At 48.1% G+C, this 27,542-nt stretch overlaps 1 protein-coding gene and 1 long non-coding RNA gene across 2 annotated transcripts; one reads left to right on the top strand and one right to left on the bottom strand.

Annotated features, from left to right (window-relative positions):
• Nucleotides 1–1,347: 1,347 nt before the first annotated feature.
• Nucleotides 1,348–23,323, bottom strand: LOC116104457 (cytochrome P450 4F3). The gene is made up of 13 exons (XM_031390949.1): nucleotides 23,289–23,323; nucleotides 22,776–22,971; nucleotides 15,968–16,112; nucleotides 15,012–15,065; nucleotides 14,792–14,919; nucleotides 11,888–12,009; nucleotides 8,963–9,233; nucleotides 6,566–6,632; nucleotides 6,245–6,374; nucleotides 2,726–2,859; nucleotides 2,573–2,637; nucleotides 1,951–2,033; nucleotides 1,348–1,630 (listed from the first exon to the last, which is right to left on the bottom strand). Exons 2-13 carry the CDS (start codon nucleotides 22,968–22,970, stop codon nucleotides 1,453–1,455), a joined length of 1,572 nt encoding a protein of 523 aa, XP_031246809.1. The 5' UTR covers nucleotide 22,971; nucleotides 23,289–23,323; the 3' UTR covers nucleotides 1,348–1,452.
• On the top strand, nucleotides 1,490–3,248 carry LOC116104458. Its single transcript, XR_004123916.1, has 2 exons — nucleotides 1,490–2,114; nucleotides 2,466–3,248. It is a non-coding gene; the product is annotated as an uncharacterized LOC116104458 (long non-coding RNA).
• Nucleotides 23,324–27,542: the final 4,219 nt, after the last annotated feature.

Genomic DNA, 27,542 nt, shown 5'->3' on the forward strand with positions numbered 1-27,542 from the left:
TTTCACTACCTCTGCTGGGTGGTGGACTAGAGGAGAGGTTGAACCCTTATTAAAAGTAGGTTGCAAAAAATGTATGCTTACGTTCCTTCTTTGCCTGCCTGCACTTACTTGCCAGCACATCTGTTGGAGCGTACTTCATGATTCCAGCTTACACAGAAGACCAGCTGAAACAACCAGTCTTGTGGGACTGAGCAACTACTAGACTCTTGAACTTCCCATTCACAGCTGCCCATGGTTAGGTTAGTTAGGACTGTAATGCTGGGGAACGGTTGAACCCCCAAAACACAGACAGGAGCGGATCACAGCAGGGTCTTTATTCTATTTGACCTAGCTCGGGCCCCTCCAATGCTCCACTGTCATGCAGGACAGTTTTGGTGGTGAGCCTTGAATATCTATGGGGTAAGGCTTAATAGTAAGCAGCAAGGGGCTGGGAGATGTGTGTGCCATCATCTAACTGGAAAGCTATTGTGGCCTTTAACATAATTGGCACGTGTTGGGAATCACATCATAAACCTAATTTCTGCTTCCCTCAGAATTGGTGGTCATTAGGCAGGGGGTGGGTTTGTAACCTGGGGATGTGGGTTTGTTGGGGGGAATAACCTGGAGATGCTGGTCTTGTTGGGGATTAGCTCAGAGACTGGAGCTAGGCTCGGGCTTTTGTTGGAGGCAGCTTGGAAACTAATGCTAGGTGCCAGCCCGTTAATTTACCTGAGTTCAAACTTAGGTCAGGTTCTCTAAAATGGAGTCTGAACTTAAAAGATTTGGCCTCTCAGTACTACAGACTGTAAGTCATTCCAATAAATCTCTTTAATATATAGAGACATTCCATAAGTTCTGTGACTCTAGAGAACCCTGACTAATACACATGCCCAGTTGCTGTAATGACACACCCTCAAAAGCTAAGGGACTGTGGTGATTTGGATAAGGATGACCCCTAAGCTCATGTGTTCAGATGCTTGGTCCCACATTGGTGGAAATGTTTGGGAAGGGTTAGGTAGTCTGGCTACCGTGGCCATTCTTGGTTTTCAATTTGACTACATCTGTAATTAACTAAAACCCAATCTGTTTGGCACATCGCTAAGGGATTTTTCTTGATTAGGTCATTTGAGATGGGAAGAGCAACCTCTAATCTAGGCCACACTTTTTTCTTTTTTTATTTTTTTATTTTAAATTCAACCCAGAACCAAAATCCCGGTAATGGCGCCACCTACAGCTAGGATTAGGACGGATCATTCCACTTCAGTTGATTTATCCAGATAATCACTCACAGGTGTACCTTGCCTCCTGAGTGACAATATTAATCTTTATGTCAACCTTCCATGGCTCCCTGTGGCTCACATAAGGCATGTAACCTGGATGTCTGGTGAGGCTCAGACAAGGTGACAAGAGATTTTTATTCCTGGAAATGCACAGGCGGGTGGATGGAGGGGCGGTTCCACGCCAGCTCTGGGATCACTGCGCGCCTGCGCTGAGCGGCTCTACCTTCAACCACAGCCCGCCCTCTGCGCGCAGGATCAGTTCTGGCTTCCTGCGGGGCTCCTTGTCATCCGGCAGAACGCGGAAGCGCTGCAGAGTCAACGCCAACGCCACTTTCATCTCGTTCATGGCGAAAGTCTGTCCTATGCAGTTCCTGCAGGAGGGCGGGTGGGAACTCTTGACTGTGCCCTAGACCCTACCCAGGGCCAACACAGCACTAGAACCTGGCCCGAGTCTGAGGTTTCTGGGACCACGCATGGGCATAGACATCCTCAGAGCCTAGCCCAGATTAATAACCGAACAGGTCAGGGCGGGATTCTGAGCACAGAGAAGGACTCTTCACCTTCTCCTCCCGGGTTCCCCAAACCTTTGCACAATTCTGTGCAGGGCGGCAGGAAAGAGACGCTAACCTCCAAATACCCGAACTGCCCTCACTGTCAGCCCTGAGCCCCTCCCACTCAGTTCTAGCCTCACCTGGGCCCAGCCGAGAAGGGAATAAAAGCCAGGGGTGACCTGCCCTTGACGTTGTCTGCCTCAAAGCGGAAGGGGTCATAGACCTGCAGGAGACATAGAGCCATGGCGGGTGAGGACCAATTGCCAGCGAAGCCAGGAGCAGAGTCCTCAGTGTGCAGTGGAAGGTCAGAGTTGATTTATCTACCTCCTGGGATGTAGTGAGAAGTAGTTGGAAACGCTAGGTTCCATCCCAGCACCAGCATAAAACTGATGGCCGCAAACCTGCCATCCCAGCAGGAGGCAGGAGGATCCTCTCCCAGTCAAATGCTGTACACGGACTTCCAGGCTGGCCTGGGATACCTGACACCCTGCTTCATAAAACCCTTTCCTGGGGCTGGGGAGGTAGCTAAGTTGAAAGAGCAATTATCTAGTAGGCAGGAAGTCCTGGATCCCATCCCCAGCACCACACCTGTCATCCCAACACTGAGGGGATGGAAGCGGGAGGATCAGAAATTTATGGTTATCCTTGGCTACAGGTTAAGTTGAAGCCAGCCTGAGCTACATAAGACCTTATCCAACAAACAAGCAAAAAGACTGTCCTCTTGAGAACTGCAGCCCATAACAGAATTAAGAGGGACAGCACCTCCGGGTCTGGCCACACAGCTGGATTGTGATGTGTTCCGAAAATACTTATTCGGCAGATGACACCTGTGGGGAAAAGGAAGCAATGAGGACAAACTGCTGCAACCTGGATCCTCTGTCTGTCCAGAACCCTCCTCCTGGTTGCTTCCGGCACCTTTAGGGATGATCCGGCCATCTGGGAGCGTTATGTCCTGAGTGCAGCAGCGGGAGATTGCCGTGACCGGAGGATGTAGCCGTAGGCTCTCCTTAATGCACATGGTGAGGAATGGCAGCTGGGCCAGGTCGTCCCTGAGGAAAAAAAAAAAAAAACAACAACTAATAGTTAACCAGATCAAAAATGAGAGAACTTCAGAGAACTTCATCTCCTCTGTGACCCAATGAAACCTGCCTGTTTTAAGTGCTAAGATGGATGAAGTACTTGAGAACTGGAAAAACACAGGCTGACTAGATGGCTAGGAGAGGAAAAGAAGCTGCCAGTAAGTCTGAAGACGAGTTCAATCTCCAAGAAAGACATTAATTAACTAATTAATTAGTGCAATTAAAAACAAAAACAGAATCCCAACAATGGAAAGACAGAGACAGGAAGGATTATGAGTTCCAGTCCAGCCTTTGGCACACAATGACACTCTTGTCTAAAAAAACATTCATTATTAATAAACAGTTGGTTAGCTTACTGACCAGTTCGTTTAATTGTGTCATTCTTAGTGACTAACTTATTAATCAAAAGCTTTTAAAAATCAGATAATTAAGAGTACCAAAGAAAGGTTAGCCAGGTGGCTTTAAAATCTTTATCCTGAGAGAACAAAATTGTAATGCCAAGGGTATAAAAGTTAACAAATGGGCAGGACAGCTGGCTTAGTGTTTAAGAGGACCTGAGTTCAATTCCCAGCACTACAGGCAGTTCACCACTGGCCCATACACCCTAATTCTAGAGGCTCTGACTCACTCTTCCGGCTTCTGCAGACTCCGCACTCACACACAAGTACGCACACACATACACATATATAATTTTAAAATAAACATAATTTTAAAAAAAGATTTATTTTTATGTATATGAGTACACTGTAGCTGTACAGATGGTTGTGAGCCATCATGTGGTTGCTGGTAATTAAACTCAGGACTTCTGCTCACTCGGGCCCCACTTGCTCAGGCCCAAAGTTTCACTCACTATTTATTTATTTATTTACTTATTTATTTATTTTGGTGGGTTTGAGACAGGGTTTCTCTGTATAGCCCTGGCTGTCCTGGAACTCACTCTGTAGACCAGGCTGGCCTCGAACTCAGAAAACTACCTGCCTCTGCCTCCCAAGTGCTGGGATTAAAGGTGTGCACCACCACCGCCTGGCTTCACTCACTATTTATTATATGTAAGTACTGTTGCTGTCTTCAGACACATCAGAAGAGGGCATCAGATCTCATTACAGATGGTTGTGAGCCACCATGTGGTTGCTGGGATTTGAACTCAGGACCTTCAGAAGAGCAGTCAGTGCTCTTACCCTCTGAGTCATCACTCCAGCCCAAATAAAAATAATTTTTAATTTAACAAGTGGCATAAAAATTATTCGTTCTAGAAAAAAAGAGAGAAACCAAACTACAAAACAGTAGAAAGAAGATAACTAGATCTAAAGCTTTGCTTTTGTCATCATTGCACTAGAGACACTAGAAATGCAATTAGCCAAGGAGTGGGGAAGGAAAGAAGGAAGGAATGCAGCTTGCGGTGTAAGGGTGCATGTGCCCTTGCAGCAGAGAGGGGCACTGCAGGTGCTTGTTTTGGTTTCCCTTTGTGTCTTAGTTAGGGTTTTACTGCTGTGAAGAGACACCATGACTAAGGCAACTCTCATAAGGATATCACTTCACTGGGGCTTGCTTACAGCTTCAGAGGTGCAGTCTGTTATCATTGTGGCAGGAAGCATAGCAGCGTCCAGGCACTATGGCACTGGAGGAGCTAAGAGTTCTACCTTTCGTTCTGAAGGCAGCTAGTAAGAGATTGGCTTTCAGGAAGCTGGGACAAGGGTCTTAAAGCCCATGCCCACAGTGACACACTTCCTCCAACAAGGCCACACCTCCTAAGAGTGCCACTCCCTAGGCCAAGCATATTCAAACTACCACAGTTTGTTTAGTTTTGGTTTCGTGGTACTAAGGATCTAGCCCACGGCCTTTTACAGTCTAGGTGAGTGGTCTACCACCAAGCCACATGCATAGCTCCAGGCAGAGTCCATGGGAAAACATTAACAACCAATGAGCCAATGATGTAGCTGAAATCTTTAATCTGTCTTCTTTTGGTATGTTGTGATTATTTAAAATTTTAGGACCTGGTGCTGCTAAATCTGCAGCTGAAAAACCCCACAGCACACCACTCTCTCCTGTGGCCAGCACCCCACGTCTTCCCCAAAGGCTGCCTGGCTGCTAGCTTTTTGTTTCTTTGTTTATGTATCCCTCTGTGATGGTTTGTATAAGCTCGACCCAGGGAGTGTTACTATTCGAAGGTGTGGCCCTGTTGGAGGTGTGTCACTGTGGGTGTGGGCTTTAAGACCCTCATCCTAGCTGCCTGGAAGCCAGTATTCTGCTAGCAGCCTTCAGATGAAGATGTAGAACTCTCAGCCCCTCCTGCACCATGCCTGCCTTGATGATGATGGACTGAACCTCTGAACCTGTAAGCCAGCCCCAATTAAATGTTGTCCTTATAAGAGTTGCCTTGGTCATGATATCTGTTCACAGCAGTGAACCCTTTAAGACACCCCCTAAGGATGCCTCTTTGTTTTGTTTTGTTTTTGCAAGTTTTAAATTGTGTATGTGTGTCTGTGTGTGTGAATGTATACATGTGTACACGTGTTTTTATGCAGGTGCCCAAGGAAGCAGGTAGCATTGAATCATCTGGTGCTAGAGTTACAGGCAATTGTGAGCAACCCAACATGGGTTCTGAGAACTAAAGTAGGGTCCTGTGCAAGAGCACTGTGTGTTCTTAAGCACAGAGCCATTTTTCCATTTTTGTTTTTTTGTGTTTTGAGATGGACAGGGTCTTGCTATGCTTCCCAGACGTATCTTCAATGCTTGTTTCAAGGGATCTTCTCGCCTCAACTTCTCAAATGAAGGGACTAAAGGTGCTCCCCAAGACACACAACTCACCTGACGCTTCTAAGAAACTCCAATAAACTAAGTTAAAGATTTTCTGGAAGACTAAAGACTTGTACAGTTAGGTCAATCTGAAAATGAAAGATTAAGGAAAGCCCTGAAGAATCCTCCAAGGACCTTTATGATACACACAGCTGACCTGCCTCTCCTTTGCTCAAACACTTCCCCTGGCTCCCAGTTACCCTTGGGTTAAAATCAAAGTCACTAACATCACCTTTCCAGTCAATTGCCACTGGCCTCAGTTGCTGCCATCTTGATTCATCACAGCCCTACCACAGGAACTCATGTACAAGAACACTCACATGCACGCTCACACACAGGCACGCGTATGTACATGCATACACGTGTGTGCACCTGCACACCTTCTTTCTGTCTCCCACCCCTTCATTCCATCTCCTCCCTCTTCACCTCCATCTCTCCAAGCCTTTGTACCCCATGCAAATGCAGGCCTGCTCTTCTCTCCTTTCCTCTGCCATCTTTCCTCTTTGCTAGAGAAAAGAGCCAGGAATGGGGCTCTGAAGCACTCCAGCACCCGACTTACCATTCAATCTCCTCAGGCTCACGGTCCCTCAGGAGCTCCCGCACCTCCTGCCGGCAGCGCTCCTGGTATTCCGGATGCCTTGCCAGGTTGTACAGGGTCCAGGAGAGCCCACTGGCCGTGGTGTCATGACCTGATAGGCAGACAGACTGCCTTGGGGTCTCTAAGCTGCTTCAGCACCACCAAGAGGACAGCAACTAAGGTGGCTCGCCCCACCCCCACCCCGCCAGGAAGGACTCAGAAGGGGAAGAAATAGAAGGATCCAGGGTCCACAGCCCGAGACATCTGCCCTCTCTGTAACAGTTCACAGGAACACTCGCTCACCTCCAAACATAAAGGTGTCAGCCTCCGCCCGGATGTCCTCGTCCGACAGAGCCTTTCCATGTTCATCCTGAAAACGAGGCAAGACACCAAATGGCACTAGTTGTAAGGGCTCCTGCATCTAACCCAGGGCAGTCTCTGAAGACCCCCGATTCTTCTGGACACCCACACCCACTACACCCCTGCACCTGTGTTCATCACCAGAGTCCCCACACCAGTAACACCACCCCTGGCTGCCAGCCTCCAGTTCTGACCCTAGTTAGAGAAACCAGCAACTCGTCAGTGTCCTTTATCCCTGTGCTACAAATGTCTGGAGACATGAGTGGGAATCTGGGATACAGGAGTTGGACAGGGATTGCCTTTGAAGTCAGCAGCAAAACTTTACTCCAAAGAAAATATACCAGAAAGCTCCTGTGCAGATCCAGGAAAAGACCAGTGAGAGGGTTCTGTGCATAAAGGCTCTTGCCACCAAGCCTGAAAACTTGAGTTTAATCCCTGAGATCTACATAGAAGGAGAAAATCTATTCCCTCAAGTTGTCCTCTGACCCTGCTATGTGCACTGCACACATAGGCAACCCACACACATAGTCACCACAATTGATGGTAGCCACTGCCTGTGAACCTGGCACTGAACAAGTGGAGATGAGTGGATCCCTGGAGCTCATTAGCTAGCCAGTGTAGATGATCTGTGAGCTCCAGGTTCAGTGACAGATCATGCCTCAAAAAACCTGGTGAGGTAGCTCAGCAGGTACAGTCAGTCAGTCACCACCAACCCGGAAGACCTAAGTTAGATACCAGGAACTCACTTAATGGAAGGAGAAAAACAACACTCTCAAGTGTTCTCTGACCTGTGAGCACAGACACACATGCACCCATGTGTGTGCACATGTACACTTTACCAACCAACCAACCTATCAAATAAAATGCAATCGAAAGGCAAGGAGGAGGGGCTGGAAAGATGGCACAGTGGTTCACTTGCTGTTCTTGCAGAAGACCAGGGTTCAATTCCCAGCACCCAGTTACTGGCTCAAACTCCAGTAACAGGAGATCTGAAGCCATCTTCTGACTTATGGACATGCAGACAAAACATTCATAACATAAAATGAATAAATCTAAAGCCATTTAAAAAAAAAAAAAAAAGCAAGATGAAGAACAATGAAGGAAGACACCCAGGGCCAACCTCTGTTCTCTGTATGAACATGCACACATGAGCACAGACCCTCCTACACATACATGCAAATATGTGCACACCTTTAAAAAAAATGCCACACACACAGGTGAAAGTATTGCACTGCCCACTAAGGGGACCTTGGAATGGGTTTGTCATCCTCCTAGCTGCTGTTACTGCAGAGACAGCTCTTCTGACCCTGGGCAGCGAGGCTACTGTTCACAGTGCTGTAGGAAGGTGTACATACTGCACAAAGACTCTGGCTTCTAAAACCCAAAGTTCTCCAGAGCTTCAGCTCTGGAGGTTCCTGTACTATCACTGCTAAGTACAGGGATGCATGCTGTCCCCACGCCCCTGTCCTCAGATACCTCCTGTGGCTGCCCACTGCCCAAGATCCACCTCTTTTCTTTCCCTCAACTTTTTTTCTTTTTTCTTTTCTTTTTTTTTTTAAAGGGTCTCACATAACCCAGACTGATAGCAAACTCATTCTGTAGCCAAGGATGGCCATGAACTGCTGATCCCCTGCCGCCAACACAAGGGATGACCAGCAGGAGCCACCAGGCCCTGCTTACCAAGTGGTGGAATGGAACCCAGGGCCTTGTGCATGCTAAGTGAGCACAATACCATCTGAGTCCTGTCCTCACCCCCAGAAGAGTGGGGGATCAGCTCTCACTGTCACGTCATATGTGCAAAACTCTGTCCCTGGCTGTGGTAGGAAATGTCACTCACCCATCATGACTGGGTCTCTCCTTCTGATGTATGACCCTCTCTAGTTTTTAACCTTAACAACATCAAAGGCAGGTCACTCTGGACTTTATTCCCTTCTCAGCCAGCCCCAGATGAGTCCAGGGACTTGGGGTGATAGCTAGGGTCTGGGCCTGACAAATGGGGGTAGGGAGAGTTGGCATGGTTGGTATTCAGGGTCTCCATCCTGCTCTCTGTGAAGGGTTTGTGCAAAGGGTTAGACTTAGAGTTGGAATGTTAAGAACAGCCTCCCTGGCCCAGAGCCCCTCCCTAGTCTGAGTTGGCTCAATGGATGTAGATACCAACGCAGAGTTCCAGACACCTTAGCTTGCCAGGTGATGAAAGGCTTGGGGCCAGGTTCCAGTGAGTGGAGCCTACATAGGGTCTAGGACATAGTAAGGGCAGAGCATGCTCGACTTTGTCATGTCACGTTGTCATTCCAGCCCCAGCATCTTCCGACCCCAGTCTGCCCCGCTTTAGGACCCCACCTTGCTCAGCAGCAGCACATCAATGAAGTCCAAAGTCTTGGCTTTGGCCTTAGCCTTGAGGACATCATCACCACCCTGATCAGGGAGGGTGTGGCGCCGCTCCCGGATGACAGCATCAGTGAAGTCATGCACTAGACGGCAGGCCTTCCGGAAGCGCATCCCATCGCCGGTGAGGTGATAAAACAGGTCCACATGCAGAAGCAGGTTCTGGTGTCTTCTGGCCACTAAGGCACTAAGTTCTAAGATGGCAGCGATGTATTCACTAGGCTTCCTGGAGGGTGTGAGCAGAGCAGAAGTGATACTTTAACATACGTTGTGAGCTACCGTAAGGGTGTTGGGAGCTGAACACGGGTCATGCACAAGACCAGCAAATGCTCTTAACCATTGAGCAGTCTCTCCATCACCCACAATTTATTACTTTCTTTGTTCTGTTATCATAAAAACTTCATCAAATTGTTGTCATGGAGTTTGGGAAAACCTGAACCTGTTTCCAGGCCACGATCATTTTGCCTCATTGGTCTCACAGAGGTGAACTTTATTAGGGTCACACTTTTGTCTGTCCTGAGTGCCCACCTTTGGGGAAGAGGTTTTTGGTTGAATCTCCCAGGGAAAAAGCCAGTTTATCGGCCACAGGGAAGAGCTCTCCGGTGTCCAGTTGTTTATTGCATTTCTGTGAGCTGACTCCTCCATGCCCCACAGTACAGTGTGGACACCAGGCTCCTCCCCTTCCTCCTCCGCCCAGTATCCAGACTGTCCCACCTCCTTCCTTAACTCTGTACCCATAGTGCACAATTATCTCCCAATAGTCCTGGGCTCGATCCTGTCCCACTTTTGGTGGGAACTCATTTGTGCCTTTAGAGCAGTCAGTGTCTGCAGAGCTCAGCTCAGACCCTGCCCATCTCCTGTCCCCAGAGCTCTGTTTTGTATGTGTGATGGCCAGCCTTGGGAGCCTTGTGGGAGGAAGTTAGGTCATCAAAGAGGACATTGGGATTGTCATCGAAGAAAACATCTGACTGTTTCTTATTTCTCTTTTTAAAAACCTTTCTCCTAGACTGGGCTGTGGTGGCACACGCCTTTAATCCCAGCACTTGGGAGGCAGAGGCAGGTGGATTTCTGAGTTTGAGGCCAGTCTGGTCTACAGAGTGAGTTCCAGGACAGCCAGGGATACACAGAGAAATCCTGTCTCAAAAAAAAAACCAAAAGAAAAAAGAAAAAAAGAAAGAAAGAAAGAAAGAAAGAAAAGAAGAAGAAAAACAAACAAGCCAGGCGATGGTGGTGCATGCCTTTAATCCCAGCACTTGAGAGGCAGAGGCAGGTGGATTTCTGAGTTCAAGGCCAGCCTGGTCTACAGAGTGAGTTCCAGGACAGCCAGGGCCATACAGAAAAACCCTGTCTCAAAAAAAAAAAAAATCCTTTCTCCTGCCATCTGTTGTACACAATGATGGGTTTCCTTCATTGTGAGTACACACTTTCACTCACTCTTGTATATTATCTACTTTAACCATCTCCACCCCAGTACACTCTCTGCTTCTATGTCTATAACTATTAATTATTACCGGTGACTCAATGAGTTTAATGAGGGTTTATTTATAGGAAATGTGGACACTGGTAAGTAGCTACACCACTGAAAAATATGTTTCTCTGTCTCCAGCAATCATTAACTGCCTTATCATATAGCAATTTCCTCTGAACTGAAGAGTTCCATCTTGGAGCAAGATTCATTAAGGCTTAGGAAGTGGGGGCTGGAGAGATGGCTCAGTGATTAAGAACACTGACTGCTCTTTCGAAGGTTCTAAGTTCAAATCCCACCGACCACATGGCGGCTCACAACCATCCATAATGAGATCTGATGCCCACTACTGGGGTGTGTGAAGACAGCTAAAGTGTACTTACATATAATAAATAAATAAATCTTAAAAAGAAGAAGAAGGAGAAGAAGGAGGAGGAGGAGGAGGAGGAGGAGGAGGGGAAGGGGAAGGGGAAGACGACAACGACTTAGGAAGTAAACAACTCTCAAGCCTCAGGAAATCCCTGAAACTCACCAGAATCACAAAAGTCCCTCTTTCCCCAGAGTTGCATAACTGGTAAGGACTGCTGGGGAGAGGAGATGCTCTGACCTGTGGAGCTGCAGTTCTTGAGTTTCAGCTTTGTGAGCTGTCCCTCATGCAGGGGTGGGCTTTGGTGATACAGCTGTCATTTCTGCTCCTTCAGAAATGGGTGAACCCCAATAAAACTGATTGGTTCACCAAGTTGGGCTTCGGCAGTGTCCATACTTTTTTTGGCCAATCACAAGTTCACTACCTGGGGTTTCTTTACACCTCCCCAGGAATAGTGTCACACAGGATAGCTATAGAGCCCTAGTTACTGTAGTCCCAGGTGGGGACTAGTGAGCTCCTCCCCATATCTCTACTTTCAAGCCCCCTCTTCCCCATACTCCAACTTTAGGTACTGCCTCATCACAGGAGGCAGATGAATAACTGAAGCCTATGAGACCCTGGCACCAACAAACCTTTCTTCTCTTGATGTTGACTGTCTCAGATATGTTGTTACAGTAAGATAAATCTGACTATGATAAACCCAAACAAACACCTTCAGTGTTTTCCTTGAGATCTCGTAAAGAGGTTCACATCCCTTGGCCTAGCTTTCCAGGGTCCTTAATATTGAGCTACCATCTCCCGTCACTCCCATACCCCCTCATCTGAAAGGTGCTACTTCACTGTTTGATGCAGACAGCATCTCCATGCTGTCATCTGAACAATTGCACCTCCTGGAAGGACCACTCACTCTCTCCCCTCCAGGGTCCTTTAATGCTAATTCATGAGGATCTGAGCTCACCTCCTCCAGAAAAGCCCTTCTCCTCTCTCTGTCCAGGCCTCCCTCCCTTGTGTCTATAGGCCAGGTTCCCAGGCTAGGACAAGTACTCACTCCTGGCAATTGCTGTCAAAGCCGAAAACACACTTCTGCAGACTGTCCAGGGTCATGAGGCTGACGTGTTCAAACATGTCCAGACGGGCACTGCCCTTGGAGGCCAGGCGCTGCCACTTGGCCTGGCCAGAGAAGAGGACAGGAACAAGGCTTGGTTGTGGTACTCAGAGCCTCCTCCCAACCCCAGTCACCAGAAAGGAGCCCCCAAATAGCCTCAGATTTGACCTGATTTTCTGTGTGCCAAACCAACCTAGAACCAGTGCCCCGCCATCTCTAGATTGCTTCTTTAGCTGGGTGGACTTGAACAAGCTCCCTGATGTGTCAAGCCTTTAGATTCGCTCTGGCTGAGCAGACATACCCTCTACTTCACAAGCTTGTGAAAGTTAAAGAAGACGGTGGCTATTACAGAATCAGCATGTGAGACCGTGCTTGGCACACAAGGTGTTCAGCCAGTGTTATCTTCCCTGTTATAAATGTACCTCAAAAATATCCCTGGTCACTGGTGAGACAGCTCGGTCAGAAAAGTACTGACTGTCCAATCATGAGGATCTGAGTTCAATTCTTAGAACCCTCGAGGTTTTTTCTTGTTTGTTTGTTTGTTTGTTTTTAAATAGTATGATGACAAGGATCTTTAGTCCTAGCCCCAGAGAGGTGGGGACAGGAGGGTCCCTAGGCCTCAACAGCTAGTTAGCCTAGCTTAATTCGTAAGCTTCAGGCAATGAGAGACCCTGTGTCAAAAAAGCATAGTGGATGGTGACAGAGGAAGGATACCCAAAGTTAATCCCTGATCCCTGTATGCATACACATGCACTCACACACATACACACAAACATACACATACACACACACACACACACACACACACACACGAAGTTGTGGTATGTGAGAGATGGTTGCTCCTGGTCATGAGAATCCTTTCTAGGAATACCAGTACTTTATTATCCTATTATTCTTTACTTAATCATTTCTCAGCTGCGTTTGCAGAGGACAGACAACTCAGAGGTGGCTAGGGAAACTAACTGTATGGATGAGCTCAGGGTTTGATTGAGAAACGCTGCCTCAATGAGTAAGGCTGAGAGAGATGAGAGAGAGATGGAAGATTCCCAACATCAAACTTGGGCCTCCTCACACATACTTGTGAACATGTATACATACATGCACATATGCCACACATACATATGAAGAGAAGGAAAAGATGTAAGCCTTTAGTGACTTCTGTCTTCTCTCATTCTAGTGGAACCCTGTGTCATGGGAACACCCCCCCCCAGATGCCTTCTGAAATGAAAGAGCTACAGGGACAAAAGTCCAAGAGTCCCTTCTGGAACCACTCCAAAAACTTTAAAAGAATTTTTTATTTTATGTGTGATCACTTGTGTCTGTGTATGTGCACATGGATGCAGAATTTTTTATTTATTTATGTGTGATCACCTGTGTCTGTATATGTGCACATGGATGCAGAATTTTTTATTTATTTATGTGTGATCACTTGTGTCTGTATATGTGCACATGGATGCAGAATTTTTTATTTATTTATGTGTGATCATCTGTGTCTGTGTATGTGCACATGGATGCAGTGCTTGTGGGGGCCAGAGGAGGGCATCAGATCTCTTAGAGCTGAGGTTACAAGGGATTGTAAGCCACCTGATATGATAAGAAGCCAACTCAGATCCTGAAGCTACTCAGTCTAAATCAGCCTGGAGCTGAACAAGTACTCAACATGAACGATCTGAGGCAGAATCGAGGGCCATTCCTCCTGCCCCTCTGACGGCCGTAGGCCATGATTAACATGAAAAACAACCCCCTGGCCGACATCACTGTCAGCATCCTCAGCCCTTATTGCTTCCAACCAAAAAGTTTAGAATGATTTGCTCCTCATCCACATTTTCTATGAACTCTTCTCCGTGACTGTTCTGATTTCAGGGTGACCATGTGGGAAACTAACTCCTTCTAAGTGCCCACTGTGTATGGGGACCTGAGTCCACAATATCATCACAGGCACAAAGAAGGAGATTTTTAACCCCATTTTGCAGTTGTGGAAACTGAGGGTCAGAGATAGTTGGCAATGACTCAGACAAATGTTCTGTGATAATTAATGTTGGTTACCAACCTCACAGAATACGGAATTACCTAGGAGACAAGCTTTCAGGCATACTGGTGAGGGATTCTCTGCACTAGGTTACTACCCTCTGGGCATGCCTGTGAAGGGCTGTCTAACTGTGGTGGCTAGTTTTGACTGTGAATTTGTCCCTAATTAGAATCACCGGGGAAGAGTCTCTCCATGCGTTTTCTAGATCAGGTTAGCCTGTGGGCGTGCAGATGGGAAATTGTCTTAACTGTTAACTGATGCAGGAAAGCCCATCCTACTGTGAGTGGCACCGTCCTCTAGGCAGAGTAGGCACAAATCCATGTTTTTGTTCACTCTGCTCTTGACACACTCAGTTCCCACTTTGACTTCCTTGTAATGACAGACTCGAGCCGAACAAGCCCATCCTTCCCTAAGCTGCTTTTCGTCAGGGAATTTTATCACAGCAACAGACATGTAGCCAGGACTAAACTTAGTTGGGTTAACTAATTGCAATGATCCATTCTAAAAGGATGCCTCATCCCTGGGCTGGGATTGATCCTGGGTTGAAGGAAAAGGGGAAAGCGAACCGAGCACCAGCATTCACCCTTGTTTGCTTCCTGAGGCCGCAGAGCAGCTGCCTCCCACTTGTGCCACTGTGACTCCCCAGACAGATGTATCGTGACCTTAAACTGTGAGGAAATAAACCCTTCCTCCCCGAAGTTGCTTCTCTCGGGGTATTTTATCACGGGCCTCCATCTGAATGGGGGTCGGAGACCAAATCTGTTACAGCACCTCCATTCCCCAGACTCCAGCTGGGGACCTAGGTCCCGGGGACTCACGTGCATGATGTTGGTGCTGTCATTAAAAATCTTCACATAGGGCTTCAGGATGTTGAAATGGAAGGCAGGCGTCAGCATGCGACGGTGGCGGCTCCACTTGTCACCGGTACTCACCAAGAGGCTATCCCCTGATGGAACAGCATGGCAGTAGGCAAGGACAGTGACAGCGTCTTCCCCACACCCCAAGGACATTCCCAGCCCCTCACCTGTAGGTACTCACCTAGCCACGGCTTCAGGAGATGGTAGAAGACTTTGTCCTTAGGGGCAACTAAAGCTGGTGTGAACAAGGACCATCAGGAGCCATGGCAGGAGAAAGGGCATGGGAGAAATGGGGCCCTCAGCCTGGTATCTGTACACTCCCCTCCCTCCAAGTCCACATGGTAGGTTTGGGGGCAGGACAGAGGGAGACAAGAGGGGCCAAACAGCACTAAAGAGAAAGCTCAGCCTGACATATGACATACACACTGCAGCACACCTTCACATGGCTACTACATGGTCTAACCTGCTTACCCGGCTGAGCACAGCATCACACTCTGCAGACCTTTACAGAGACCCAGTGTTCCTGTCCACCCCAGCATGTTCTGACATCTTCTAACACGGTCATATGACACAGACACGCATAGGCTAACATGATGGAAACACGCGTGACCTGACCTAACTGTGACACAGATGGCTAAACACACCTCAGCACACCCAACTGACAGGTCTTAGATGTGACTTGAAAGTCCATTTCTGGACCAGGCATGGAGCATGCCTTTAATCCCAGTACTCCGGAGAGAAAGGCAGGTGGCTTTCTGTGCGCTTTAGGCCAGCCTGGTCTGCATAATAAATTCTAGGGTAGCCAGAGCTACACCGTGAAGATAAAACATAGTGTTTAGGAAAATATAGTTTTAGAGGGGGGAAAAATGTTCACATGGGGGCCAGCACCTAACATGTCCCACAGAGAACCATTGTTATATGAGCCTATATGGGAACCAGGCCCAGCTAGTCAACAGCCACACCAGAAAGATGGACACCACCCAGAAAACATCACACAGCATGCTCCAAACAGAAGCCACATGGCCACGGATGAGTCAGAAGGGTCTAGATGAGGCCTAGCAGGGACATTTCTACCATAGCCCTTCTGTGGTAGACTGCACTTGAGGGTGTGCAAGCTGGGACCAGCATGGTGTCTACCTGGAGCCAAGATCACAGGCTTGATGAAGGCAGGGTGGAATATGCGGATGACAGGGTGGAATGGCCCCACCCACCAGCAGCACACATCCCTGAATGTTCGCACCAGGCTCTGGATGTACAGGAGTCCTTCCTCTGAGCTCTGGATCTGTAGAAAAGGACCAGATGTTTGCCTCTCTGGGCTGGCAGAGAGAACAAGTAGGGTAGAAAGCCACAGGGCATGCCAGGAATTCCATCCAGGAAGTCGTTCACAGTGCTGAGTCCTGCCTGTCCCCACACCCCCAACAACCCCCCCCACACACACAAAAACTCACACACACACACAACCCCTCCACAGACACACACATAACGCCCCACATACACACACACACATACACACAACCCCACACACACATATAACCCACACACACAACCCCCCATACACACATACAACCCCCTACATACACACACAACCCACACACACATACAACCCCCCCACAGACACACACACAAACCCCCTACATATACACATACACAACCCACACACACACACACACACATCTCAGTACTGAGACAGAAGACACATCCTCATTTCAGCTCCTGAACACTATATTTTATTTCATTTCATCTTATCTGATTTTGCTCTGTGTGCATGCTTGTGTGTGTGTGTGTGTGTATGTGTGTGTGTGTATGCATGCTTGTGTGTGTGTGTGTGTGTGTGTGTGTGTACATGATCATGTTGTGAACACAGAGACCAGAGTTCAACCTCAGGTATCCTCAGATGCCATCCAACTTGTTTTTTAAAAATATTTTTATTACATTTTATTTATTTTGTGACAGGTCATGTTCTATGGTGTACATTGTGGAGGTCAGAGGACAACCTGCAGGAAGGGACTGGTTCTCTCCGTCCACTATGTGTGTCCCAGGACTGTACTCAGGTCACCAGGCTTGAGGGAAAGCATTTTACTTCACTGGTGAGGTGAGTATTCTTGGGGAGTCTGTCTCACTGGGCTTGGCTCAGTGATTAGAGTAGACTGGTGAGGCAGCGAGCTCCGGGGACCCAGCTAGCCTGCACCTCCCCAGTGCAGGGATCATGCTTGTGGACCAAGCACTCCCTGCTGAATATCATGTTAACCTGTTCTCTTCCATCCCGTTTTCCATATGGAAGCAGTTACCTATGATGTACCTGGTTTCCCACATAGTAAGTGGTGTGTCTGGGACCTGAGCCTGGGACTGTGCATGCCCAGAGTCATAGATACTTAATGCAGACTTTGCCTTGTGAAAGACACTTACAGTCCTCTCTCATGAGCTCTCTTATAGAACTGACTCTCTAAGACTCATCATTGTGGGCATGCCTGAGGGGAATGTCTTGGTTGTTAACTAATGTAGAAAGACTCAGTCTTTTGGGGCAGCACCAATTCATGCTTCATGCGATCCCTTGTTCTATGATCTCTCTCTCTCTCTCTCTCTCTCTCTCTCTCTCTCTCTCTCTCTCTCTCTCTCTCTCCCTCTCCCTCTCCCTCTCTCTCCTTCCTCTTCCTCTTCCTCTTCCTCCTCCTCCTCCTCCTCCTCCTCCTCTCCTTCTCCTTCTCCTTCTCCTTCTCCTTCTCCTTCTTCTTCTCGGTTTCTCAAGACAAGGTTTCTCTGTGTAGCCCTGGCTGTCCTGGACTACATTTGTAGACCAGCCTGGCCTGAAACTCATAGAAATCTACCTGTTTCAGCCTCCCTCGTTCTAGTTTTACTCCGTTACTGTGATTTTTTCCTAGCCCCATTACTGTGATTTTTTTAAAGGAGAAAAGAAAAGAGAAGAGAAGAAAATAAAAGAAGAGGAAAGAAAAGAAAACCACTGTGGTGATTTGAATATGCTTAGCCCAGGGATGGCACTATTAGTAGGTGTGGCCTTGTTAGAGTAGGTGTGACCTTGTTGGGGGTGGGCTTTGAGACCCTCCTCCTAGCTGCCTGAAAACAGTCTGCTCCTGACTTCCTTTGGATGAAGATGTAGAACTCTCAGCTTCTCCAGCACCAGGCCTGCCTGGACGCTGCCATGCTTCCTGGCTTGATGATAATGGACTGAACCTCTGAACCTGTAAGCCAGCTCCAATTAAATGTCCTTAATAAGAGTTGCCTTGGTCATGGTGTCACTTCACAGCAGTAAAACCATAACTAAGACAACCATCCTGACCAAAAGCAACTTTGGGAGAAAGGGGTTTATGTGCCTTCTATTTCCAGGTCACAGTCCATCACTGAGGGAAGTCATGACAGAAACTCAAGCAGAAACCTAGAGAAAGAAACTGTGAAGGAAAACTACTCACTGGCTTACTCTGGCTTCTTCACTGGCTGATCAGGCACACCTGTCTAGAGACAGTACAACCCTCAGTGACCCAGGCTCTCCTCCATCAACTAACAATAAAGAGAATGCTCCCACAGACACCAAACATGTCCATAGGCCAGCTGTAGAGGCAGTAAGACTCCCTCTCTCATGGAGTGTCAAGTTGACAATCAAGATTATTCATGACTCTGAGTGTGTGTGTGTGTGTGTGTGTGTGTGTGTGTGCACATGAATACAGTACACACAGAAGCCAGGGAAAGGGTGTTGGATCCTGGAGCTGAAGTTGTAGGTGGTTGTGAGCCACCCATGTGGATGCTAGGAAACGAATCAGGTCCTCTGCAAGAACAGTCAGTGCTTTCAACCATCATGCCATCTCTTTGGAACCTTGGCCAAACTACAAATTTTCCTGTATTATTCTGTCCTGCTTTTTTTGTTCCTAACATATGAAAAAGCAGACATCGACACCATGCAACAGCCTGAAAAACCTGCTACCTTGACATTTCTTCTATCAAATAAATTAGTTTGCCATTTTTTAAACACAGTCTTAAGGCTAGAGAGATTGGTCAGTAAGTAGTTAAGAGCACTTGCTGCTCTTGCAGAGGATCCAAGTTTGAATCCCAGCACCCCACTCACATGGGGCAGCTCATAGCTACCTGCAATTCCAACTTCAGATGATGTGGCACCCTCTTCTGGTCTCTCCTCAGGCACTGCACATGCACACATGCACAGATACAAACAAAATAAATCTTTAAACTCAGCCTCCCACAAAGCTTCAAGCAGGAACAGAATGTCCATGAGCTCTGGGCAGTGTGCTACACAGGAGGTGAGTGTGAGTTTCCCTGGGATCATGGGAGCCCATGACAGATCCCAAGTAACCACTGCACCAATGCCCAATTTGGCAAACCAATGAGTTTTCCCAGGGTCACTAACAGGACTATGGGGTGGGGCTTACTTACAAGAAACAGGCATGACTCAAAAGCAGCTGCATCACTAGAAAGCCCATCTCACCACAGGTGATGTCCCCACCCTGACATCCCTGAACAAGTGCCACCCTGGAATTCTCTCTGAAGCTTGCAGGCAAGTCCACAATCCAAATATCTTTTTTTATGCAGTCTGGCTGGTCAGAGTCTCCACCCAGCAAATGTTTACCCCCTTGTATACTGTTCTCTTAGGGTCTTCAAGGATCTCCCAAGTGTCTATTCTTCTGATTGTGTGACCTTTTGTTTACTTCCTAAGGCTCTTGAGCCTCCTGGTCCTTTCTGGAGCAAACGTTTCAATTTGAAAAGAATGTTGCAATTTGGAGGAAAATACCACAAAACAAGTGTCCTGTACTCTATCAGCACAGTGGGTTTTTTTTTCCCCATCTAAGATTCATGAGCACAGACATTATCTCATAGATATAGGCATTACCTCATGAGCACAGACATTACTTCATGGATATAGGCATTACCTCATGGGCACAGACATTATGTCATGGATATAGGCATTACCTCATGGGCACAGACATTTACCTCATGAATATAGTCATTACTTCATGAACACAGTCATTACCTCATGGGCACAGATACTACCTCATAGACAAAGTCATTGCCTCATAGATATAGTCATTACCCCATGGGCACAGACATTACCTCATGGGCACAGACATTGCCTCATGAGTATAGTCATTACTTCATGAACACAATCATTGCCTCATGGGCACAGACATTACCTTATGGGCACAGTCATTACCTTGTGGGCACAGATACTACCTCACTAGTGAAGTCAATCTCTAGCTCATCAGATTCTGGACTTACGACTTCCTCCATAATTACCCATTAAGTTCTTTCTTGGTTATTTTTATGAAACTGTGAGCAGAGTACCTGAGAGGGCAACTGAAAGGAAGAAAGACTTATTTTGCTCACGAATTCAGAGCATTTAGTCCATGATGGATCATCCCCATCCACCTGATATTTTGCATCATGGTGACAAGAGCCTGTGGTGGGGGTTCTTTACCTCACATGGACAAGAGCAAAAAGAGATTAAAAAAAGAAACACAGAGGACGAGATACCCCCAATGATCTGTCCCTAACGGTCTAGGCCTTCCAGCTCCACCTCCTGAAGTTTCCAGAACCTCCAAAAGAGTTTCGCCAGCAGGGCACTCACTACAGGCAGGTCTAGTATATGTTGTTTAATTGTAGAGCAATAATTTTCTCTAAATTGAAACATTCCCTCTGGGAAGTTGGGGTATAGGAGACTGAGAAGATGGAAAAGGTCAAGACTTCCGAAGCCCTTTCCAGGTTACAGAAGTAGGAAACAACTGCTGTGGTGGATTCTGGCCAGCCTGGCACCTGGAGGACATTCTCTAACCTGTGAGCCACCCACAATTATGCAGGGAGCTCCTGAGTCACCATCCTGCATTTGGATCCCCCCTTGCTTTTCATTACCCTCATCCATATCTCTCTCAGTAACTCCAGTAAACTCACCAACTCCCCAAGGTGGACATTGGTAAAAATTATCACTTGAATCTCACCTAGTTTCCTCATCTGGGCTTAACAGACCTGTGTGGTGTCTCCCTGGGAAAGGACTCTCACAGAACTCGGACCATAGGCTGTGGGCTCGCTTCTTTCAGCTTGGAACACTCCCACTTGCAGAAGGGAAGGGTCACAAGACTCAGTAAGCTGGTGAAACTTAAAACTCAGGAAGCCTAAGTTAATGAGACTAACCAGCACACTCCCTAAGGGATAGCATTAGCAAACAGTTGCAGGGTTGGGGGAGGGGAACACTCTTTGGTGGAGCTGCCTGCACATTGAGTAGGAAGCTATGGCGATAGATAGCTTTCACGAGTCATCACCTATGCTGGGGTTGCCTCTTTAGTGGTGCAACTGCCTGAGTCACCTCCTGTATGGAACACCAACAAACCCCACAGATCATCCAGAAAGATTGAGTGAAGTTGTTTCATTACCCTGTCCTGGGTGCCTTGTCCCAGATGAATAGAAAATAGTTCATGTCTCACCAAGGAAAATAACTCGACACCGTGTTGTGAGCCTTAGCTTTGGAATGTGGATTTTTCTCATCCTGGTAGCAGTCCCAGCATCAGGGGCAAATAGCAAGAGGAAAATAGCGTTGAGGGGATAGCAGGTAGTAGTGTGGTCTCAGGATGCCCAAGGGATCCCGTATCCCTCCATGTCTACGCAGCCTCTTTTTAGATGGCACTCTTCCCTCTAGGCCTAAAGCAGTGTCCTTTTCAACTTCTCCTGGTAGTCATGGGAACTAGAGCAGCACACTAGAGTAGTAGCCAAGTCAGAGGGATGGTAGCAGAGCTGTCAGAACTCCTGAGGAAAGGTCAGGAGACCTTCTCCTGGGACTCCAGCTATGACTCTCTCCGCCAGTAAAAAGCGATCTTGGGATCTACTGCAGTAAGTACGAAAAGGGGTTTTAAATCAGGACTCTGTGGTGCAGCTTCCATAAGGTCGTCACCCACGATGGGTGGGACCTTACAATGATACAGCCATTTGGAGTCACCCATGATTCCATAAGTAACCCCTCACCTGTTCTCTGTAAAAGCTCTTAAGGAGCCCATAGTTCTCACCACGCTGGACACGGATGGATATGTTATGTTGGTGCCCACCTGGGGTAAGTACAGACTTGTTCTCATCTTCCCAGGAAAGTTAACAAGACACCCATGTGGTCTCTGGCTCTTCCTGTGAGGGAGGACAACCACATCTGGGAAACTTGTAGCCTTGGCAGACCCCAAGGGAGCAACGGTGACCTCTAAGTCTCCATCGGGGTGGCCACTCTCACCTGTCCTCTGCTGACACCAGGCTCTGGCAGAATCTCTTTGGCCCTCTGTACACCCGGCACTGTGCCACTCACAAGGAAAGCAAGTGTCTCCAAATCACACAGAGGGAAAACCAGACGGAGGTCTATGCTCAAGGTGTGCTGTGGAGGATGGGTTCTGAGAAGGCTTCCAAAAGAGGAAGTGAGTGGCTAGCTCATATCTAGATTGAGCAATGGAACTCATTGGTACATCTCAGTGGAGAAGCCAGACATAAGAGGAAGATGCTGAAGAATGGGGAGTTAGGAAATCAGCCCTCAAAGCTCCCCTGGACCAGTTATGCCCCTGGGTGTGTCTGAGTAGAGATTGCAGATCATTTCTGTGACCAATAGGAAGCCAGAGATAAGCTGAAAACAAATGGTATAGTGGAGACTGGCCCTGGTCTCCCCACAGGAGGCCCCAAGTCCAGCACAACAGAACCTGGGAACACCAGGGTCCTTACTCTGTTGGAGTAAGCCTTGCTAGGAGTCCTGCAGCATGCCCACATCTGCAGAGAAGCCAGGCTGGAGAAGGACTCAGAGAAGACTCAGTGTGGGACAGGTTTGGGACAGTGTATCTGCGGATGATGGCATTCTGCTGCCCTAGGCCCAAGCATACCCCTGTGCCCAACTCTCTGGGTTCTATTCCAGGCTCCTCACAATTCCTTTCACCCTGACACCCCAGGCCCACCTCACTGCCACACTCACCAGGCCTACGTGTCCCAAGAGCCAGTTTCGTTTGCAGGGCTGCGGGAAACAGCGGAGACGGTGAGATTTCTCAAAAACAGCATAAACTTGGGTCAGGATGTAAACCAGGAGGCAGGAGGCCCCAGCCAGCAGCAGCAGCCATGGAGAAGCTGCTGTGTGCCCCAGACCCATCCAGGACAGGCTCAGCTGTGGCATCCTGCAGGGCAAATGCACACAGGATGAGATCATGGGGCATGGAAGAGGGACAGGGAATTAAAGAGTTGAGGGATAAGGCCTGGGGAAGTAGGGAGACCCAGGGCAATCCATGGGGGCACGCAAGGAGGGGAGAAAGGGGAAGAGAAGGAGATGGAGAGAGAGGAAATGAAAGAGGAGAGGATGGAGGAGGGGGAGAAGGAGGAAAGGGATTGATTAGAGTCTGAGCCATGGATTATTAGCCAGAAATCAACATCTGCTGCTGACTTCGTGCCCTGCCTCAGCCTAGGGCCTCTCAGCCCCACTGGCCTATTCTGGTACCTTCTTCTCTGCAGCACTGTGTTTCCCAGGTCTGTCTCTCCCCTTCTCTGGCTCCAGACCAGGGGCACCTAGAGAAGTCTGGGCTGGACCAGCCAATCCCTTGCAGACCCAGCTGCCTCTCCCTGCCTGGATAGGTGGCCATGATGTGGGGGCGGAGCCAACCTGGAGCAGAGCAAGACTGCACAGTCAGGGTCACGAAGCTTGAGAGCCAGGTCCTCAGGACTATACACCTCTTGTGTAAGGACTTTGGAGGAAGCAGTGGATGATTTCATGAAGATAAAGTCCCAAGAAGAGGGTGTGAGGAGGCAGGCTGCTCACCACCGTGGGACTTTTTGTGGACTAAGAATCGGCTCTTGTTACAAGTGTGAGGAAAGTGCTATGGATCCTCTCCCTAAATCATGCCTCCCGTGTCCTGGCTACTCTCCATAAACTGTCTGCTTTCTTCAGGTGCCCAGGATCCTCACACAGCCTGGTGTTTCCCTACACACTGTAAGCAGTCTGGACCAGAATCCTGGGTGTCAACAGAACAACAAACTGAAGCTCAGAGAGGGCAAGCATCTAAGCTAAGTTACACAGCTTAAAACAATCTCAGACTTGTCAGAGCCTAAAGCCCAAAGCTTTTCCCTCTACAGTATTGTCTCATCCAACTGAGAACAGTGCCCTGTCAACACAGGGGCACTGATAATGCTGGGATCTCAAGGCACGAGGTAGTTCCGTACCGGAAGTACCCTGAAACATTTTTAATGGCCTTCTTTTTCTCCTCCTGTACTCAGCAGACTGCCCGTTCCCTTCGTGGCCTCCTGCGATTGCCCTGTAGTGCTTGAAGAGTTGGCTCCAAGCATAGCTTCTGAGAGCGAAGCTAAGTGGGAGATGACTCTCTCTCATCCTCAGTACCTCCTCCAGCCCAGACAGCCAGGATGTCAGGTAGCTACAGCCCTCCATTGAGTCACAGTGTCCTGTGCCTATCATCCAAACACTTGAGAGGCTGAGAAAGGAATGTAGTTCAAGGCCCACTTTGGGCTACAGTGAAAGCCTCCACCATCATCCCAACTCTCTTGTGGCTTCCCTGGGTACCCACACTCACATGTACACAGCCACACAAAGACACAAACATACATACACACAATTTAAAATAAAATCGTGGTAGTTCATATCTTAGTCACTGTTGTAGTGCTGTGAAGAGACACCATGGCCAAGACAACTCTTAGAGAAGAAAGCATTTAACTGGGGGCTAGATCACAGTTTCAGAGGTTCCGTCCATTGTCATCATGGTGGGAAACGTGGCAGCACATGTGGCCGTGGAGCAATAGCTGAGAGCTTTACATCCTGGTCCACAGACAGGCAAGCAGAGAAAGACTGGACCTAGCATGGGCTTTTGAAACCTCAAAGCCTCAGTGACACGCTCCCTCCAACAAAGACAAACTCCCTAATGATGACAATACTTTCAAACAGTTCCACCCCCTAATGACTAGGCATCCAAATTACATGAGCCTCTGGGGGTCTGTGACAGCTATTCCTGGTTGTCAACTTGACTATGTCTGGAATCCAGAACTGGAGGGTACATCTATGATCCAAATCTTGAGACATAGTGGCACATGCCTTTAAACCCAGGAGACAGAGGCAAGCGGATCTCTGAGTTCAAGGCCAGCCTGGGACAGAGCAAGTAAGTCCCAAGTAAAGAACAGTTTAGATCCAGGCGTGGAGGTGCACACCTTCTGCTGGAGGCCTACATAAGGGCAATGAAAAAAAGTAAGAGTTCCTTTTTCTTTGCCAGCACATGGGTTTTTTTTTTTTAAAAAAAAGATTTATCTATTTATTTATTACATGTAAGTACACTGTAGCTGTCTTCAGACACTCCAGAAGAGGGCGTCAGATCTCATTACCGATGGTTGTGAGCCACCATGTGGTTGCTGAGATTTGAACTCAGGACCTCTGGAAGAGCAGTCAGCACTCTTAACCGCTGAGCCATCTCTCCAGCCCCCCAAACTTGATTTTAAAAAAAGTGTGTCCCATCTAGGAAGGGGAGTTTTATGCCCAGGAGAGAGCAAAAGGAAGGAGAGTCCCTCAGCTATTGTCAGTCTCTTAGGTCAATTGAGTTGAGGTCTCTTTTAGGGTTCTGCTCATTTTCTCTACTTGTCCTGAACTCTGGGGTACAATAAAGTTGCCAATTAATCCCCAGAATATTGGCTAGTCCCTGATTTACCTGGGACACAAAAGCTGGTCCACTGTCTGACTCTATCGTCTGAGGACGTCCATATCTTGGCAGTCTGTCCTCTAAGAGCTTCTTTGTCATGTGGTTGTCATTTTATTCTTGGCGGGGAAAGCCTCAGTCCAACCTGAACAGGTATCTGTAGGCATCAGTAAATATTTACATCTAAATTTCCTGGTTTTACCTCTGTGAGGTCTGCCTCTCAGTGGACTCTGAGCTTTGTGTCTCTGAACCTATTAATGGAGTTCGGAGGAGACCCCAGACTGTGCTCCCTCCTCACCCCTGGGAGCAGGATCCTGTGGCTTCTCACAGTCCAGTGCCCGACTGGTGGTTCCATGAGGTCTGAGGAGCAGTCAGATTTCCCAAGTCCCCCTGCCCAGTGCCCCCAAGCTCTGGAGGGACATGGGTCAACTCCTTCCCCACCCCACCCCCAGCTTTATTTCCCCACATCCTGCATCCAACAGGTAACAGCACAGTCAGATGGTGGAGGCTTTGGAAGGAGGTTGCAAAGACCTGCTAGAATGAAGGACCATGCAGGACACAGTGATGGGGGAGAGGGACAAACCATGACCTCAGAGCAGAAACCTGAGTGACACAGAGGTACACATTGTCTAAGGCTGCAGCCAAGTTGGCGTCAGGTCAGCAGGCAGACCAGCTGAAACACACCTACATGCCTTCTGCAACCTTCCCCTGCAGAGCTGAGATAAGCAGTGTGCAGTAACTTGCCTTCCCATGGTAGGGGAAGGGGTGGGGGAAGGAGAAGCAGCCAAGCAGCAGACCACACTGCAGCACCCCAGGTCAGGCCAGAGTGCCTCCTGCATTCCCTGGCCCTCTGCAGTGAGGCTGAGAGCGATCCACCAGTCCAGAGGCCAGCCCAGGGCTAGACCTGCTGCAGGAAGCACCCACATCATTCATGGCAGGGATACCAGGAGTCGTATGAATGGCCTCATCAGTCTCGCAGTTCCTTTTTCCCCATAAATCACAAAGTCATCGTTTGGGGCTGACGAGATTGCTCAGTGGATAAGGGCACTTGCCACCAAACCTAGCAGCAACCTGTATTCAGTCCCTGAGACCCACACAGTGAGGAGAGAACTGTCTCCCACACGTTGTCCTCTGACCTCACATGTGATATGACACATGCACACACACACACACACACACACACACACACACACACACACGAGCGCACACGCACATGCACACGCACATGCACACACACACACACACACACACACACATATGTATTATTAATTTTTTTTTTAATTAGTCTTGGTTTTGTCCGCATCCTGTGGCTTCTCTGCATCCACACAGTGTTAAGTCCCGTCCATGAGCACAGCCTCCATTTGTGTGTTTCCATTCATTTCTCTAAAAAGCTTTTTTTAAGAGCCCATAAGCCTCTTTTAAGCCTATGTATCTTTTCAGTTTTTTTTAAATTAATGCATTATTTATTTTGCGTGTAGACATGTAGACTGTCAGCTCTCCTCATTGGCTTGATCCTGCACAGGCATTCACACAGTCTGTGAGGACAGGAAAACAATACCATGTCATGTTCAAAAGAGGATTTCGCAGCTATCCTCGGCAACCACAAGCTCTTGCATCCTTCCTGCCCAGTTCCCTGGGCCTTGCCAGGGTTGTGTAGCAGTCCTGGCTGCAGCGGGGTAGTCAATTCCTGGCAGCACTTTGCCAGTTATGAGTCTCTGTGGCACTTGCCGTCCTCAGAAGACAGTGACTCCTCTGGCCAAGGTTGAAACAGTTAATGGGATGCTTCATTTGTTTTTACCTGGTGGATTATTTTTCTTCCTCCTTTGTTCTGTTAACATTATAAATTACATTTGTGGGTTTCTTTTTTAATTTTTATTGCACTTCCTTATGATTTATCATGTAGCGCCTTTATAAGATAAGTGAGAGGGTACTATGCACAAATCTCTCCTCACCATGGATCCCAGGGATGGAACTCAGGTTCCAGGTCAGGCTTGATGGCAAGCACCTTTAGCTGGTGAGCTATCTTATCAGTTCAGCTTGGTGGCTTTCCAAATGACAAAAAT

This window comes from Mastomys coucha, unplaced genomic scaffold, assembly GCF_008632895.1.
Source record: "Mastomys coucha isolate ucsf_1 unplaced genomic scaffold, UCSF_Mcou_1 pScaffold22, whole genome shotgun sequence".
Classification (NCBI taxonomy): Eukaryota; Metazoa; Chordata; class Mammalia; order Rodentia; family Muridae; genus Mastomys; species Mastomys coucha.